Source organism: Pyxicephalus adspersus, chromosome 1, assembly GCF_032062135.1.
Source record: "Pyxicephalus adspersus chromosome 1, UCB_Pads_2.0, whole genome shotgun sequence".
In the NCBI taxonomy this organism is placed as follows: Eukaryota; Metazoa; Chordata; class Amphibia; order Anura; family Pyxicephalidae; genus Pyxicephalus; species Pyxicephalus adspersus.
Window position 1 is genome coordinate 9845055 of NC_092858.1, and position 17351 is coordinate 9862405.

Below are 17351 nucleotides of genomic sequence, written 5' to 3' on the forward strand. Positions count from 1 at the left end.
AACTAAAGACAGATGTAAAACTTGACAATATGAAGGTGAAGAACCAAAGATTTAGGTTAAAGGTTGAAAGAATAGAAAAATCAATTTTCCTAGGTCTGTCCACCTCCCCATTTTTGTTGATAGGAGATAACTGATATATATGTTTCAGAGTTATATTGTTACATAATGTTATCTCTTTATTGTTTCCCCCTTGCACCATTTATGTATGTTTGAAAATATAAATAAAAAAAAGAATAGAAAATCAACCATTCAAGAGAATGTATGCTATATTCCACAAGTGTTTGTGGACCATCACAACTACATTATATGGTCACACTAATGTGGACCACCCTCCAAGAGATTGAGTTCTGCTGTTTCAGTGATGTGCAATATTGATGTTATACCATACAAAGACATTTTAGACAACTCTGAGCTTTAAACCTTGTGGTAACTGATTGTTGAAGGCTCTTTTCTTTAATAGTATGACAGTACCCCTGTGTACAAAGCCAGTTCCATAAAATCATGGTTTGGTGTGGAAAACCACAAGCGGCCTACACAGCGCTCTGACCTCATCCCAACTGAACACCTTTTGGATGGATTGGAACACTGACTACAAAACTCAGGGTTATATATCCTATGTAGTGTAGATAGAAAGGAAAGGAAATAAATATCAAGAAAAGCTACCAATTATAAAGAAAATAGGAAATGAAAAACTAAAGACCAAAACAAACTGTATGAAAAACAAAGGCTCATCAAGAAAAATACATTAAATAATAGAATAAAGGCAGGTTATTAAAAAAATAAAATAACCACTTATTTGTCCCCGAGGAAGAGAGGGATACATGTAAATTGCTTAATCTTACATTTAAAAGAGTTGCTTAATCTTACATTTACATTATAATCTTTCAGAAGCACACAAAATATTCCAATGGCCAGTTTATTAGATACACCATGTCAGGATACTTAAAATTTAGGCTACATGGTTGGGTTATTCCACTGAAAACACGTAAAGAATTTTAAGAATCCTGATGGTTCAAGGACGTAGATCAACCAGGGTCAAAGGTTGCTGTACAGGGTTACACAGTTATTCCCAGGTAAAGACGTAGGAAAAAATATCCAAGGTTGGATTGGACGAGTAAAATCGTGGATCCAACATCTACCAAATGATCATATTTGTAGGGTCCATGCTCTGTGTAAATGTTACTTTGTAGATTCTTCTTGCGGGCAGTTATGCAAAGATTGTGTAATGTCCAAAACATAAATCCAATATACTGCTAAATAGCGACTCAATTTCACCATTCATCTCTTTTTTGTTGAAAACCCAAGAAGGCCGGTCTGTGTTCGTCCGTCGTCTTCAACAAACTTTCCCAACAGTGCAGCGTGCCAGACCAAAAGTCGTTTTGTCTTCAAATGGACATTGTTCTTCTCCAATATATATCAACCCAGCTTTAATGGTTATTCCATAATGGTAAAACAAAATAAGCCACGGGCAGCAATAGTGTTGCAGCATCAAAAATGCAACAACCACAACATTCCATGGATTTTAGCAACGTCGTCAAATCTGTATTTACCATCTTTGAAAAAACAGTAGAGTCCATATCTGATCTGATTCAGACGATGTTGAAGCTTAAGCCAGGTTTAAGCCTTGTACAAGGTGTATCTAACTAACTGGCCAGCAAGTTTACATTAGGTGTAAGCAACCTTGACACTGCAAATGTTTATCAGCAATGCAGAACATGTAACTCAACAGCTGAAAGATTTCACCAGATGGACCCAGTCTAGTAAAGGTATCTTAACTTACCTGAGCATATTCTCTTTCCACTGCAGCCTTCTTCTGACTGAAAGTCCTATTGAAAAAAACAAATTATAATTAACAACTGTATAAAAAAAAACTCCTAATAATAATAATAAATAACACATTTCCCACTAAGCGTGTCTCGCACAACCAAACATCAGACAACAAAGAACTTTGGGCCTGACTATCATGGAGGAACGTGCATGATTCAATACATCCGGAATGGAAAAGGTTCAGGATTTGGAAACATTTGACAACTAATAGGAAAAGTATTCCATTCTATGTTTGATGGATCAACCAGGGTTACCCACAATAGTCTATCCTCTCCAGCTTTAATAAATCAGGCCCTATAGCTTCTTGATAAATAAACATGACCTTTCTCATTGTTGAAATAAATGTGGCAACATACATTTTACTTAAGGAGTTCAGAATGGACAGTGAACGTAATCTACTAGATGTTGCTTGATTATGTATTCACAGAACTTGCTACCTTCCCAGAATAACACAGGCCCCCTACTTTCAACGTCTACTCCATTCTATTCAACGACAAATAGTAACTTGGACCCAACACACGTCTTACGATTGTCTTTCTCTGTCCTCTTGTAACAGTGGTCAGCAAATCACCAACAATGATTTATAATGTTTCAGCTATAGGAGGAATCTGGTGTGCTCAATTACCTGTTGGATCCTATCAATGACTGGATCTTACTATCACAGATCCCGACTCTGTCCCTACTCTATATGAAAATTGGGATGTTCCGATCTATCCCGGAATGTCCTTGTTCCTTTTATAGTCTTCTACAAAAGATTAAAAATATACCACCCAAAAAAACAATGAAAACTTCTAACAGTGAGTACTGAAGAAATCAATAGTGTCCTAAAATTCCCCAGATATAACAAATTGTCAGGTGATTTATCTCCCCAGCAAATTACGAAATACTCAAAATCACAACAGAATGGGCAACCACTTTTGTAAGTGAAGTCTCCTGACCGGAACAATGTATATCAACGTCTAACCTAATGTTAATCAACGTCTAACCTAAAGATCTACATAGAACCTCTTTATGGTCCTTCCTCTCTTCATGCACCCCAGAATTGCTGAGTGGGTGAGAATTAGGAGGTCGTACTCCACTGAACTTGTCAGGAGTCCAAAGGACTTCTTCTAATTCATTACATATTGGGAGAAGACTCCAACAATCTACTCAGCAGGCTAAATTCAGACCCTGTTTTCCAAATTGCCAGCGGGGTGGATTTTCTGAATTTCGGTCATCCCTTCAGGAAATAGGCAGGATATTAAAAGTGAAGTGTACCAAGACTGAAGCAGCCAGCATGAAAGTACAAGAACACATATGTGACAAAGCGAGAAGTTTAGAGAGAGAAATATAGAACTTACCCATTATACCAATGATGGAAATTGGAATTTGCATGATCCTGTTTTTCTGGAATTCCTTCAGGTAACAAAATATGACATGGGCCACCACTCAACAACAGCATGGCTGAAACAACGGCACAAGATGTGTCTGAACAAGCCCTACACACAGTAATCTGTCCTGGAATCCAACACTTCCTATAGAATATAAGCTGCCGCAACAGCAAAACAGAGACCCCGTCATCAAAGCTCATACACCTGTGGGGTCACCCAGCACCGTGCAGGAAATTCCTGTGGCAAATTGATATTCCCTCACACAAAGAACCAAAGAAAACTAACCCTATTCATAGAGAAAATACAGAAGCTTTCACATTGATTTTGTTTTAAAAAGGTACAGTCTCCAAAGCCATTACCCTACCCCTGGCTATCCAACCTTATTGCCAATGACCTGATACAAGCATGTGTATATCTAGTATCCTGAGACCTCATTAGATGCATGCTTCTTCCAGCCTGGTAGATTACTGAACAGCAATATAAGAATATGAACAGCCTTGGAGGAATGGGGAGTCTGCACTAACCTATCGAACCCTCCAGGACCTAATTACCGACCGGAAAGTCAACCCTTTCCTTTTCACATGCAAACAGTACATTTCTGCAGGTGGATACAAAGCCATGGAAATACTATGTGTGTTTTTGTTGCATCCCCTATATAAAAAAAAACACTGAATGAAAAAAAATAACCACAATCCAACTTCTCTCCTGAGCAAAGTCATTGGACCAGTGAGATGCTGGAAAAGTTTAGGACTCCATGCCCTTCTCAACATTTTTACCGTGGGGGGACCCTTAAAATAATTTTCAGGTCTTCATGGGACCCCCTGCTATAATTACTATATCCTCAGCTCAAAGTATATTAGTGTGATGGTCAGTGGGAAGAATGTTACCCTTCCAAAAAAATCATTGGTGTCAGCTAAACTGATCTAAGAGACACAAACTGCTAATTGTTCGAGGAACCCCTAGCAACCTCTGGAGGAACCCTAGGATTCCACAAAACCCTGAACCCTCAGATTTCTTGGGATCCTGCAGTAAGGCCCAATGTTATCACAGGAGCCTAGAGAAAGTGGCCAGAAGCTGGGATGCAAATATTATATATATATATATATATATATATATATATATATATATATATATATATCACTTTTAAGTAACCAACCGGCTGTTTTTGGGTGGCTACTGAAAAACTGGGTGACAAAACAGGGGCTGCCACCCACCAACAGCTTCTTCCCATCCAGCTTAAATAAATGACTGGGGAGAATGCTGCACACGTATTTTAGCCTGCAACATAACCAAATTTTGTCAAAGGTCCACATTACTCCAGGAACACCCTGCCCTTTCCATTTTTAGATAACAGGATCTGAAGGACTTAACAAAAAAGCAATAAAATATTTCACCTGCAGCTGTTTGGAAGGGGTTCATACCACCTAGCTATACTAAAATGAAAGCAACAAAGACCTCGAACAAAGCAAAGCTCAGGAATGGGTGTTTAGCCCCAGATCGGACTTGTACACCCAATTCTCAATTTTGAAGTGCTTGTGCAGGAGGATATAACATAGTTAATTACAAAATGACAGGGGCTCCTATCAAACAGCTGGCAAGGTGTACACATCCCATAAACTCAATCTGCCACCCATTCCATATATTTCAGCCAATCCATGCGAGGATAGAAGAGAGAGGTCCGAGGTATACAAGCGGAGCTCAGACTGAACCAAGTCACAGATTACTGTACAAATAAGAAGGGTAAAATCCTACAGACGATTAGGCCGCCTGCCAGATGTCTCCTGCAGGCCAAACACATCTGCTGTTCGTGCCGCTGTATTTCCGAGCAGAAAACCATTAAGGCAAGCTGCAATTATCTCATTTCACACGAGATAACGTTATGAGCAGGGCGGTGGCACGGATTAATACACAAAGTGGAAGGCGTGTGATGTACAAAAGAATAATGCGAATGTGGATCTGTTGCAAGATTTTAGGAGACCATAGATTTTGAACATCCATTTATTTAAGATTATATAAAGACTGATAGGGTGAACTTGTCTGTATATCCACTATATGGGACCATGCAGGGCTTTATTGCAGAAAGGGACAGGTAATATTCTCTTCTCTAATAAGCATTCTTACCTGCCTGATTGCTGCTTCTTCTGTCAAAATTTGCTGAGCCGTGCAAGTTCTTTTGCAGGTACCAGTGCTGCATAAACTGCCCGATGGGACATGAATCAAGATGACGAGGATCGGCTGAGGAACGGAAGAAGGAAGTAGATGGCAGCGCCCACAAGAGAATGGGGACAGGTAAGTATACACTGGGTTTAGTACCAAGGATCATATTGGCGGTGTTACTTTTTCGGTAAAGCCCTTTTGAAGAATGTATAGCCCCCTTAAGCAATCATTTGTGAGCATTTCCAGAGACAGAATGAACAAACAAGTGCTGTTCTATGGAGACGGGTGGACAAGCGGGAGGTTACAGTATTCCTCTGATGCCATCATCTGTTTTTCTTTCCAGATGGATGAAGCCATCTTTGTTCAGGTGTCACCACCTACTTCCTGGACCGAGATTGTGGTTTAGAAATAACACAAACATCTGAATCGCAATGTCTATGCAGTATTTGTGTTCACAAATTATAGTAAGTCACCTTGCTATAATTTACATGCTGCAGAAGAAGAGACTGAGAAAATGCTTCCTTTTTTTGCACCAGATTGGCAATATCTTACATTGTCACCGATTTGGAGCTCAGGGATGACTTTTCAATAAAATAGTGGTACAACGATGTTGTGTATTCATGCAGACTTAAAAAGTCCAAAGCATCGAGAGCCCAATGTTCAGCCATTAGTCTGCATGCCAACACTGCAAAAACATCACAAATCATTGTGACATTGCATGGTGTGACCTGTACTTGCACATGGGAGACTAGAAAGCAGGGAGTTTTGTGTCAACAAGTAGAATAATAAGAGGTATGAACACACACAGCTGGAATCTCATGGGTTGGATAAGGGGTGTGATTCCCAGCCCATGGCGAGCTTAAAATAATGTGGTCCTATACAAAGCTATGAAACCACAAGAGCTGGAACTTGTCTGACGATAAAGCACAAAAACACTCCTATTTACAGACTGTCACATGTGTTTACACACTGCGAACATACAGATAAGGCAGGTCCCATAGAAATGTTAGCTGTGACACGTAATAGAGAAGAAGTCAGCGGTCTTCTTGTGGAACTATACGTTCCTGTTATGAGATTGGAAATTGGTGTGGCTGATGTTACACTATCAGGGTTAATGGCACTTAAGATATAAGGTGCTAGGGAAGACAAAGCTAATGGGAGATCAGCTTCTCACTCTTAAGCTGCGTACACACTTACAATAATTATCTTTGGAAATGAACGACCGTTTGTCCGATAATCGTTAACAAAAAAAAGTGCACAACGACGCAGACGAAAGAGGATTGTTGATGGAAACGAACGGTGGATCTGACTGAGCAACCATCGTTCACCATCTATTGTCTGTACAGTCGTTCAGTGTTCGTGGATGTTTCTGCAATACATTCTCCTTTACATGTCACTTCCTGCATCGTTCAAACGATCATATCTAGTGTATGTATATTATTAGTGGATTATATTTGAACGATCGTATTGTTACACCGTACAGAATTGTGCAGAATACGATCATTCAAAATAAACTTGTGTGGACGAACTTTATGAAACACAGGTTTTGCAGAACTGCTCTCATACAGGCATTGGGATGCAAAACACAGCAGGGGTTGTGTTGGGCCTTTGCTTGCAACAAAAATGGCTTGAGGTGTCCAAAGCTGGTGCTCCTTGTAAAAATCTCAAATACTTCGGACCATGGTCACAAGGTGCACTGGGTGCAAGGTCTTTCATCTATTCTGCAGAAGAGAAGGGTGCTTCCTTGGGGGTCCACTTTGCTCCCTGGGTGATATGAACACTTCTGGCTGTCAAGCTGCAGTGTCCTTTTAGGCACCAGAAGACTCTATGGCATCCAGATGATGAAAAGAAAGTTGTAAGATGATGGACCACCAGTCTCCAAACTTAGCAGAGGCACTGTGAGAGGACACGTGACTTCAAATTCAATCAAAGAGAACACGTTGTTAAGATTTTCTTTTTAAATAGGAGAATTAGAGTAGGAGGGATGTTTGTGTATGGTGGAATATAACTTTTAGCTCACTTCCTTTTGGACAGTGTCAAAGCTGCAATACTGGAGCATATATCGACTTAGTGTTGTCACCCTGACTTCCTACCCATCACACAAGGACTACAAAGCAATGTAAAAATGCAAGTGCTTTCTCCACCATCAATGCATCCCTGTGGAAGAGACTCCAGGCCACCTCATATGTATTGCAGTTCAGTGATGTCCATAATCCTTCATTTTAAAATGGCAATCCACCTTCAGGGGTGGAGGAAGTGAAAAGAGTGACTGAAAAATATAGTACTTTACGCTAAAAGAATCACATCATCTATTCACACCAGATGTAAGGCAGCCAACAGATCATATGCATGAACAGTGATCAGCGGGTTGGCTGTGAATATTGAGAAGCTGGTTCCTGAATCCAAGGTGGAAGCGAGGAAGAAAGCAAAGGCTGTGGAAACTTTGGGTGTGAGAAAAACTACAAGGGATTTTATTTTTATTATACCATACAGGGACAATATTTGATTTGGCTTATTTTAGTTTTGAATATGCAGGTGAAAGGTCCTCTAAGATCTATTTTATAGTAGGTGGAAATCCTTGGACTTAAAGTCATTAAAAAGAAAAAGTCATCCTACCTAATCCCTTAAAGAACAATCCCAGGCTGGTGTAAAATGTTCCCATGCAGTGGGGATAACCTGATCTGTTTTGTCTTGAGGAGGGTGAATTTGCTTACCTCCTTTCCTCATTAGCCCAGTGACCAATATTCTTTTCCTCTGCATAATATGCAGGACTGCTGGTGCATGATAACTTCATGGAGTCTGTGAACCAAGGAGTGGCAAAGAAAATGTGGCTTTGAGGGACCAGGTAATCATTATGTGTTGGAGCCTGTGGGGCCAAGGTATAGGTATTCACCTTACTCATCTAACCCTAGATAAAGGTGCATATGTGCTGCAACCGAGCGTGGGGAAACCTATGCTTCGGTCATTCAGGAAGACCTCAACTTTTAGTAATTATTTATAACAATGAATAAATGAATTATCTGTAGTGACTAGTTTTCCAAAAAGTTTAGAAAAAAACCCTACCCTTTTAGTTGGGCGCACCTCCCGGCATTTTTCAGTTACCACCCAGCTGTTTCTGGGCAATTACTGAAGTGTTTTAACTCAATACAGGGGCTTCCACCTGCCTACAATTTCTTCCCACCGGCTTAAAAAAATTGGAGTTGAACACTGCAATAGCTCCAACTTAGACTGTATTTGGCAATTCTTTAAAGAGAATGCAGCAATCTTGATGTCCATCAAACTTTATTATTTAAAGAAAATTATTAAACTAGGTATAAATTCTACCAAAACTTGTCTAAATGCCTAAACCAGGCAACAATCTGATTTGGATATTGTGCATTCAGAACATATGTGGTCGGTCTAATATGAAAACTATATTCAAATGCACTGTCCAGTCTTAAAACTGCAGATTTCAGCAGGAGAATAATTTCACTTACATAATAGAATTTACAGCCTGGGTTCAGTGTCACAAGTAACAGTTCTAGCTGTACCTATAACCTACAAAATTCCATGAAGTTAATAATTTCTTCACACTTGGAAATTAATGAACCACATAAAATCCTGGTTTGTACAATTTATGACAGCCAATAAACATGGAAATACTTCTGTTCTCACTAACCTGACTTATACATGTCAGTACATTCAAAGAAAACCCAATACCTTCTCAACCAACCAAAATGATTCATTTTCACCATTAACATGGACAAAAATAGGGATACATTTACAAATCCATTCTTATAGATCAGCAGATATTTGAGAAGTAAGAATTAACTTATAATAGTAATTAGGTAATATGCAAGAGTTACTTAGGAACAAAACAATTGCAGAAATTCCTGGGTCATTTTAGGATTGAAACAGCTCAGGCTGTGCAAAGAAAAGACAAAAAAGGTCCAGGGCTACACAGACCCAAAAAAGGGTCCCAGGTGACAGAGCCTTAGGTAATGAAAATCAGAGGATGACAAATACCTGTTTGCCAGACTGTATTCTCTAAGCTAGCTATCCAGAAGTCTGACCGGCTGAGTAATGATTGGCAAAGTCTCAAGAAAAAAAAATTCTCCAGTGTAGAGCAAAAGAAAAACACACAAACCTATAGAAGGTCAATATAGAGACAATACTGATATAAGACATGTGAAAATGGGTTTCAATATGCATCAATACAAAGTTCTCCCTACCATCTATGAAGATTAACCTAGAAGGGCGACAACATTTTCAAGAGACGTTTCACACTTCTAAAGATTTTTAACAAAAATTTTGTGTAATTTGTAACAATCACCACCTAAAGAAACATAACTTTGACCATTGTAAGCAACATCATCTGTGGCTACCCAATCTCATACCAACATACTAATACAGTGTTCTCCCCAGCATCTTTTATCCGAGCACACCGCCCGGCACTTTTCATTAACCACTCAGATGTTTTTGGTGGTTACAAAAAAAAGGAGCCACCACCCACCTACAGCTTCTTCCCAACCAGCTTAAAACATTTCTGGGGAGAATACTGTAATACCTACGGCTTTCCAGCAATATCCCTTCCATTCATTTTTCCATTGTGACCACCATTGGAGACCTGTGACAGCACCCCTATATATGTGTTCAGGTCTTTTACTGTACCAAGGGAAAAGGGCACATGTTTCCCTGTAATCAGAAGCACTGACTGCGACAAAGTATGCGACTGGAGAGACACTATTGAAATATTCACATGATGGGACCTTGTAGGTCTTCTATTATTTTTACACATTATACAATAAAAATCCAAAGGTAAATTTCCACAAAAAACCCCTACGTGACTAGACAACAAGATTTTCCATCAAATTGAGGTAGTCCTTAAGTAGTCCTATAAGTGTACCTCTACGTGTTTCCCTAGTATAGCTTCCTCAGGGGACGCACTGACTATTGTACTGTCCAAAAGCAATTTTGTTCAACCCCATAAGCAAACAAAGATCACTGCATGTCCTGAAAAAGACAACAAGAAGCAAAATATAAGCCTGAGAGACATCACTGTGTTAGGGAATGGACTTAACTCTGATACTATTGCTTTACCCTAAAATGGTAGTAAAAGCAACGAACTAGAACATTGATTGGCCTTTCCTGCTTTTCAGTAAGCATGTCTCTGTGTCTGAGTTATGTCAAACCTGGTCAGGAAGCCGACATGAATGCAGGTGGTTGTTAAAAGTAAAAATATTTGCTAATCTTACTGCTATCTGTTCACATAGCTATTTGATTTTATAAGAAATAAAGAATTCTGTAAATAATAGTGGAATTTGTCATCTAATTAGGTGCAGGGTTTGTTTGGTTAATATTACATTCTATTCATGCTTTAATTTGTCATCACCTAATCTTATTTAGGGTTTGTAGCACAAATAGGGGGAAGCGCTGCAGGCTTTGTATGTTATTTATATACATCACATAACTTTTTTTTCTCTTGCTATTTAAAGTTTATTTATTTTTATCATAGCGCAGAGGAACGGATATATTAGATTCACCTACTTATCATGCAATACAAGCAATACAGTACATTTAATAATGTTTCCAAGAGGCACGAATTGTAAGTTCTTTTCTGCAGAATGAAAGGATAGAAGATGGCCAATAAATGCTGAGCCCGGCAACAATTTACAATAATTCCTCACTAAGTGATGAGTCAGCAAACCTGACCGATTGAACATTGTGATAGGAAGTGTGCAGACTGACCTCTGCTTCGGCCTGGATGTAGGGGCAACACGAGGAAAGGAAAATGGGAGATGCCGGAGATGCCGTTGCCAGCAAAATTGTGAACAATTTGAAAACATACAAGAGGTACTCGGCCTCTAACTTTGAGGGCAAAGTGTCCACAAGAAGCCCATGCCCATCATCATAGTATACTTGCTGATCCAGTGCTATTGTTGGTTGGTCATAAGGCTACCCCTGTAGTTGCACCACATGCAGCTTTTACAGAGAATATGGAGATTTAGCTCTGGCAGAAGACCAGGCACAGCCTACATTCCTGCATAGAGACAGATAAGCTGCAGGACGGGTTCACTACTTTACCTGTGGGGACTGACTGTGCCTGTGTTTGTATGGTATAGTCATGTCTGTGTGTATATAATAATGTTTGTAATGTAGTGTGTTTGTATGCTTGTGTGCAGTGTGCATGAATGCATATAGCTCTGCCTTGCATGAACACACAATCTGCACATTACACACAAAAATACACAGTCTGCACATTACACACAACAATACGGACTGTATTTTTGTGTGTAATGTGTACACCATGTAGGTTTGTGTGTAATGTGTAGAGTGTGTTTTTGTGAAGGCAGAGCTTAATGCATGCTTGTGTGATAAAAATATTCTATATAAAATTAAATCCACAAATATATCAAAAATTGTGAAAACAATTTTCTAGTATAGGATTTTTCCCACTTATCAAATACATTCTCCCTAATGTGTCCTGTTAATAGTGGTAACAGTGCCCAAACTGTATGCTCCAGGTCCTGCAATGAGAGGGCCCTGAACGCAAATCTTTTCTTTGCAAGGCTGATGGAGGAAGCCGGCATGTTCAGAGTGGCAGTGGGTGCTGTAAGACCAGAGTGGGTTGTGGGCCTGCAGTATTCTACACAAGAGGGCTCAAGACTTAATTTGTACCAATTTGTCTAAAACCAGACCCGCACTGATCCATGCTCCCTGCCCAACTCCAAGCTGCACAGAGCTCACCTTGCGTAAGCTCCAGTGTTTTATGGTATTGAAGCTTACCTAGAAAAACGTGACCAAGTTCAGGCCTAAACTTACCCCAACCAGGGTCACTGGTGGAAATGGGTGTCACATGCTGTTCTTTACCTACAAGTCTTACGGATAGCAATGACACGAGAGCTCCAAAAGAACATGGATAGGCAAGTATGACTTGCTGAGGAAAGTGAGATATCAGAGCTGGTATTTTTGTCCTGAAAAGGTCCAATTATTTTTGTACTGTGTTAACAAAAACTACAAAACTTTACTCTTCGGGGCAGGGTCCTCTCCTCCTGTATCACTGTCTGTATTAGTCTGTCATTTGCAATCCCTATTTAATGTACAGCGCTGCGTAATATCTGCTTTCTCCTTTTAGAATGTTCCTTGCTAGCACACAAGAACTGCAGTGCCATCGATTGGCTTCTTGTGTTGCTCCTTCCATTCCATATCCAAACCCTGCTGTACAGGGGACTGCAGGAGGCTGCTACTAAGCCAAATTCAGGTACCTACACTGTTTGCATTTAAATCAATTTGACTGATTATTTAACAAATACAAAGTGGTATGTGTGACTTTTATATCTGCCTGCTAATAAAGAAAACTAATAAAGAAAACCTGTATGGAGAAAAAAAAAAAAAGTATCAGTGACCCACCTTCAAAAAATGCTAGCAGCCTGGCTGTCATGTTTTGTTGTTGTATTATTAATAATAAACAGGATTTATATAGAGCTAACATATTACAATAAATATGGGTTGCAAATGACGGACATATAATGAAAGTGACACAGGTGCAGGAGAGGACTTTGCCCATAAGAGCTTACAATCTAGGAAGTTGGGACATCATTTCCATGGACAGTACTAAATGCTGCACAAAACTTGCTCATGTAATGACCTGTCACGGTTCCGAGGCATACTCCCAGGAGACCAGGCTAGCATGATAATGCACATGCGAGTTTTTGCTCCAGGTTTGGAGGAAACAGGGTGAATTCCAATTGGAGTGGAAGTGGTTAAGGCTTTAAGAATGGAGCTGTGCATTTGCTGAGCACACCACTGGACAGAAGGTGAGTATTGCAGCAAGAGCTTCTGTTTAGAAAAAAATACAGCTGTGGCTTTATTTAAATTGAAACTGGGCTATAAGCCAGAGATAGTCAGCGAGCTAGCAATTTCTAAGACGTCACGCCTGCTCTTTCTCCCACAACCTTAAAGAAGAATAAGAGCTCTGCTTTCTATAAGGCAAGGTGACAGCAAGAGCCTTTGAGCAAAAGTCCTAAAACAGCAATTAGCCGCAGATTACACAGCAGAACATGACAGCGTCAGACACAGGATCTCACGCTGCAAGTTCAGCCAGCAGTAAATACTTGGCATTCTTACACAGATCGTGTGCGCTGCCTCTCGTGTTTGCTGCACATCCGCTTCCAGTGTCAGAGTGCCAAATCAACATCCAAATTCAAGCAGTGAGGACTAAGGGATCGCACAGCTGTGCTTCCTGTGCCTGAGAACACAGGGGACGTCAACTAGGCTAAAAGCAGCCAAAACATCTCCATAAACTTTCATCTTTCCTTACACACACCTAAAAGTATGCAGAGATCTACTCTGAAGTGACCCTGCCATCATTGGGCTACCTTTACCAAATATCACATGCATATAAGAAGTGTGGATATATTTACCTTTCCAGCTGCTGAAAACTACTTGCTTCCCAGCTGCCTTTACCCTTCTAGGAGTGAATAGCACCTTTCCCCCTCAGCAGCCGCTGTGGTTTTTCAGGCTTGTGTATCACTTTAGGGTGTTACCTGGCACAAGGAGCAAGCATTTGACCAAGCAAATACTTGCAGCATTTGGGGAGGAAAGAAACTTTTAAATACTTTGACAATTAAAAAAGGTAAAAAAACTGTGCCACCGTTACAAGGTCATTTTGTTCCATTGTTCCCCCCAGCCCTTTTTACCTGGGTTAATCACGCAGTACTTATGTAGCCACCCAGCTGTTTTTGGGTGGTTACTGAAAAGTTTGGTCATAATACAGAGACCACCACCCACCTACAGCTTCTTCCCATTCTGCTTAAAGAAATTTGCAGAAAGAATACCGAGTTGGCTCAAAGGCTCAGTATTCTGGCCGTTGCAGCACTGGGTCCCAGGTTGGAGTCTTGACCAGGACACTATCCGCAAAGGGTTTGTATGGGTTTCCTCCCACATCCCAAAAACATGAAGTTATATTACCTGGCTTCCCTTTAAAATTGACCTTAGACTCTGTTAATGACATAAGTATGATAAGGACAATAAATTGTAAACTCTTTAGTTAGTGACATGACTATGGACTCTGTACATTGCTCCAAAATATGTCAGTGCTATATAAATAACAAGTTAAAAAAAAATGTAATTTTCATTCATGGTTTTGCTCCCTCACTAGCAGGATCAGAAAGATGTTGCTTCCTTGCTGCTAGCCATACATATGATATCTTCAATTGATTAGATGAAACATTGAATCAAGATAGCACATTTAATACCTGTAGGTTATGGAAAAGGGTTGAGTAATAAAATTACTGTTCCAATGACTGAAAGTGCCATCCGGAGTAAAAATCTAATTGTGCAAAAAAAGGTGCAGTAGAGAATACCCTGAATTTAAATAAAAAAAAATATTAATAGAGACGGAGTGATTTTAAAAATGCAGCCACCAAGCACTGGTTTCTAGTAATCCTAGGAGCAAAGCAAACAACGAATTACACAGCTGTCAGCACCCATGATGGACAATTCCCTGACACCCACGACCTCTGCAATCTCTCCAATTAATGACCCCATCATAGGCGTACGCGCCTCCGCAATCATGGTCATGCTGGAAAAGCAATCATGTGAAATTTTATTTTTACACTCCTCCATGGTGCAGCCTCTGTGACATCCCAATGCCCGGCCCTGTGTAAAGATGGGATTAGGTTTTTCAGTTTCTAATATAACTTTCTGCAGCGTTGACCTCCCACACAGCAATTCCAGATACACATGTAGGATAAAGACGCCAGGGAAGGAGCAAATGCTGAGCAAGAAAACAGTAAATATGCTGAAAACTGGGGAAAAAAAGAGCATTATGAACGCCATCATTAACCAGCAAAATAAATTACTGTGCGGGTGGTGCTCGACTCCCCCATGCTATCATAATAAAATCATTTCTATAGGAGTCAATTCCAACCCATTGGCATGACTAAAATCTGTCATACAGGACACAAAGACAAAAACAAATCATGTCCAGTACATGCAAAGTCTTTAAAACAGAACTAAAGTTCCATTTTTTTTAAATTCACAGTCATTATTGCAGAAAGACATAGAAATATCCCCACAATAATCCTTTCAACCTGCCTGATCACTCTGGAAAACTGTCAAAAAAACCTGGGCATGCGCAAAGTTTGGCTGCCAGGATACTGGGCAATCTTGGCTTCCCTTGCACATGCTGAGAATAAAAACTTTTGTGCACATGTGTGGAATTTAGGCCAACCTGACCCATCCAATTAAGAGGCAAAGTCTCCAGGAAATGATAAAGGAAAGAGATTGCAGCACCCCATGACAGAAGGGGAACAGGCAAGCATCACAGGTTTAGTTCCATTATACCAGGGGTAAAACATGGGAATAAGTACAGCAAAATATATTTTTTGGAAATGTACTCTAGGCTTTGGGCCTCTTGTAGGCTGACAACACAGATATTTTGTACACCAGGCTTCACCCAAAACTAATCACATATTCAGATTTAAACATTTCTCCCTCCCTTTATGGATCACATGACCAAATGCCTAGTCTTTAAGATGTGTAGTCAGCAGCGAAAAGAACTCACAATATCCATTACTACTCATTTATCTATCCTAAAAAAACAGATTTGTAGGAAAATCTAGTCCACATGCTAACTGTCAGTTTATCAATCTAGTAGCACGATTAAAGAGAAAAAGAGTATGCAGATGGTGTGAAATCCATTACATAAGCATCATAAATCTCTACTTTATTGTCCAAAGGAATTCAAATCATGGAATCCACATTTCTAATGTCAGTTATTACCCAGATGTCATTCAGCACACTGTAGTAAAGTTGTAAGTCTCTCCTTCAAGACGCCGATAGGATTACACAGGGATTTACTATACAATGAAATAACTTTGTGTAAGATCCTTGCCCTGTCCTAACGGCGGTTATGTATTCATCAAAAGAATTTCCTCTCCATACAAATTACTCCATTCTGTGATTTGCTTCCAAATTCTAAGGACCACCCCAGCTATATTTCTTTCTCTATGGCAAGGGGTTAGTAGATACTCCTGCTGTACCCATTCAGAGGGACTGTTCTTTATTTCCTGTTCTGGTGACAACCGGTGTGCCCGATTGGCAGTTTGTCACTGGGGTAGAAAAGAAAAATGATAGTGAGAACATGTTTATTGCTGTCTGTGTCACCCAATATATATGTACAACACCAAGCCTCTGTGTTTCTCTATGGAATACAGGCACATTATGGCTGGTGAGAGGGGCAGCAGGGTTATTTCCTTTAAATATTGCATCACCCTGACCTTATACTCCTCACAAGAGCTCTAATGTGGACAGCAGGATGACCCTTGGGAAGCATTATGCAAATATATTAATGGCTGAAGAGTGAATCGCTGTCCAGAAGGGTGCAGACTGCCCACATGTAACACCGAGCATCCATGATTGAAAGAACTGAAATGCAATGAATGAAATGGAGAGCTAAGGCTGGGAAGGGAAAGGCTTAGTGATTCTGGATGTCCTCCAGCCTGTAAACGAGGCTTTATAATGCATTAGGTTTTCCCCATGTCTATGTGGGTTTCCTCCGGGTACTCCAGTTAATTGGCTTCCCCCTAAAAATCGACAGACTGTGGTAATGACATATGACTGAGGTAAGGACATTAGATTGTGAGCTCCTTTTAGGGACAGCTACTGACATGACTATGGACTTTGTACAGCGCAGGGTAATATGTTGGCACTATATAAATACTGTGTACTAATAATAATAATCATTAGAAGCTCACAGTGTGCAGTGAAATCCCAGTAATCTGTTTCAGTACGTGAGCTGGGATTGTGACCACAGCAACTTAAGCAGGACCCGAAGTGTAGCTAGGATTGGAGAAGCCCTAGCAAGAACTTCATTTAAGATCCCAACACATTTTGCAACATTCACAAAAAAGCACAAGGCCTATCAAAGCTGCACCTGCACAGGGACGCGTTCCTTATGCTAAGCCATGTGACATCACAATTCTGATCACATGGACAGGTGAGATTTAGACAGAA

The 17351-nt window shown here is 40.1% G+C and overlaps 1 protein-coding gene across 2 annotated transcripts in view; it reads right to left on the bottom strand.

Moving 5' to 3' along the window:
- Positions 1-17351, bottom strand: part of FCHSD2 (FCH and double SH3 domains 2) — a 131795-nt gene that overhangs the window by 84681 nt on the left and 29763 nt on the right. For both annotated transcript variants that reach the window (XM_072401982.1, XM_072401990.1), the window contains one exon: positions 1781-1826. In XM_072401982.1, coding sequence (XP_072258083.1) covers positions 1781-1826 — 46 coding nt within the window. The remainder of the gene's footprint in view (positions 1-1780; positions 1827-17351) is intronic.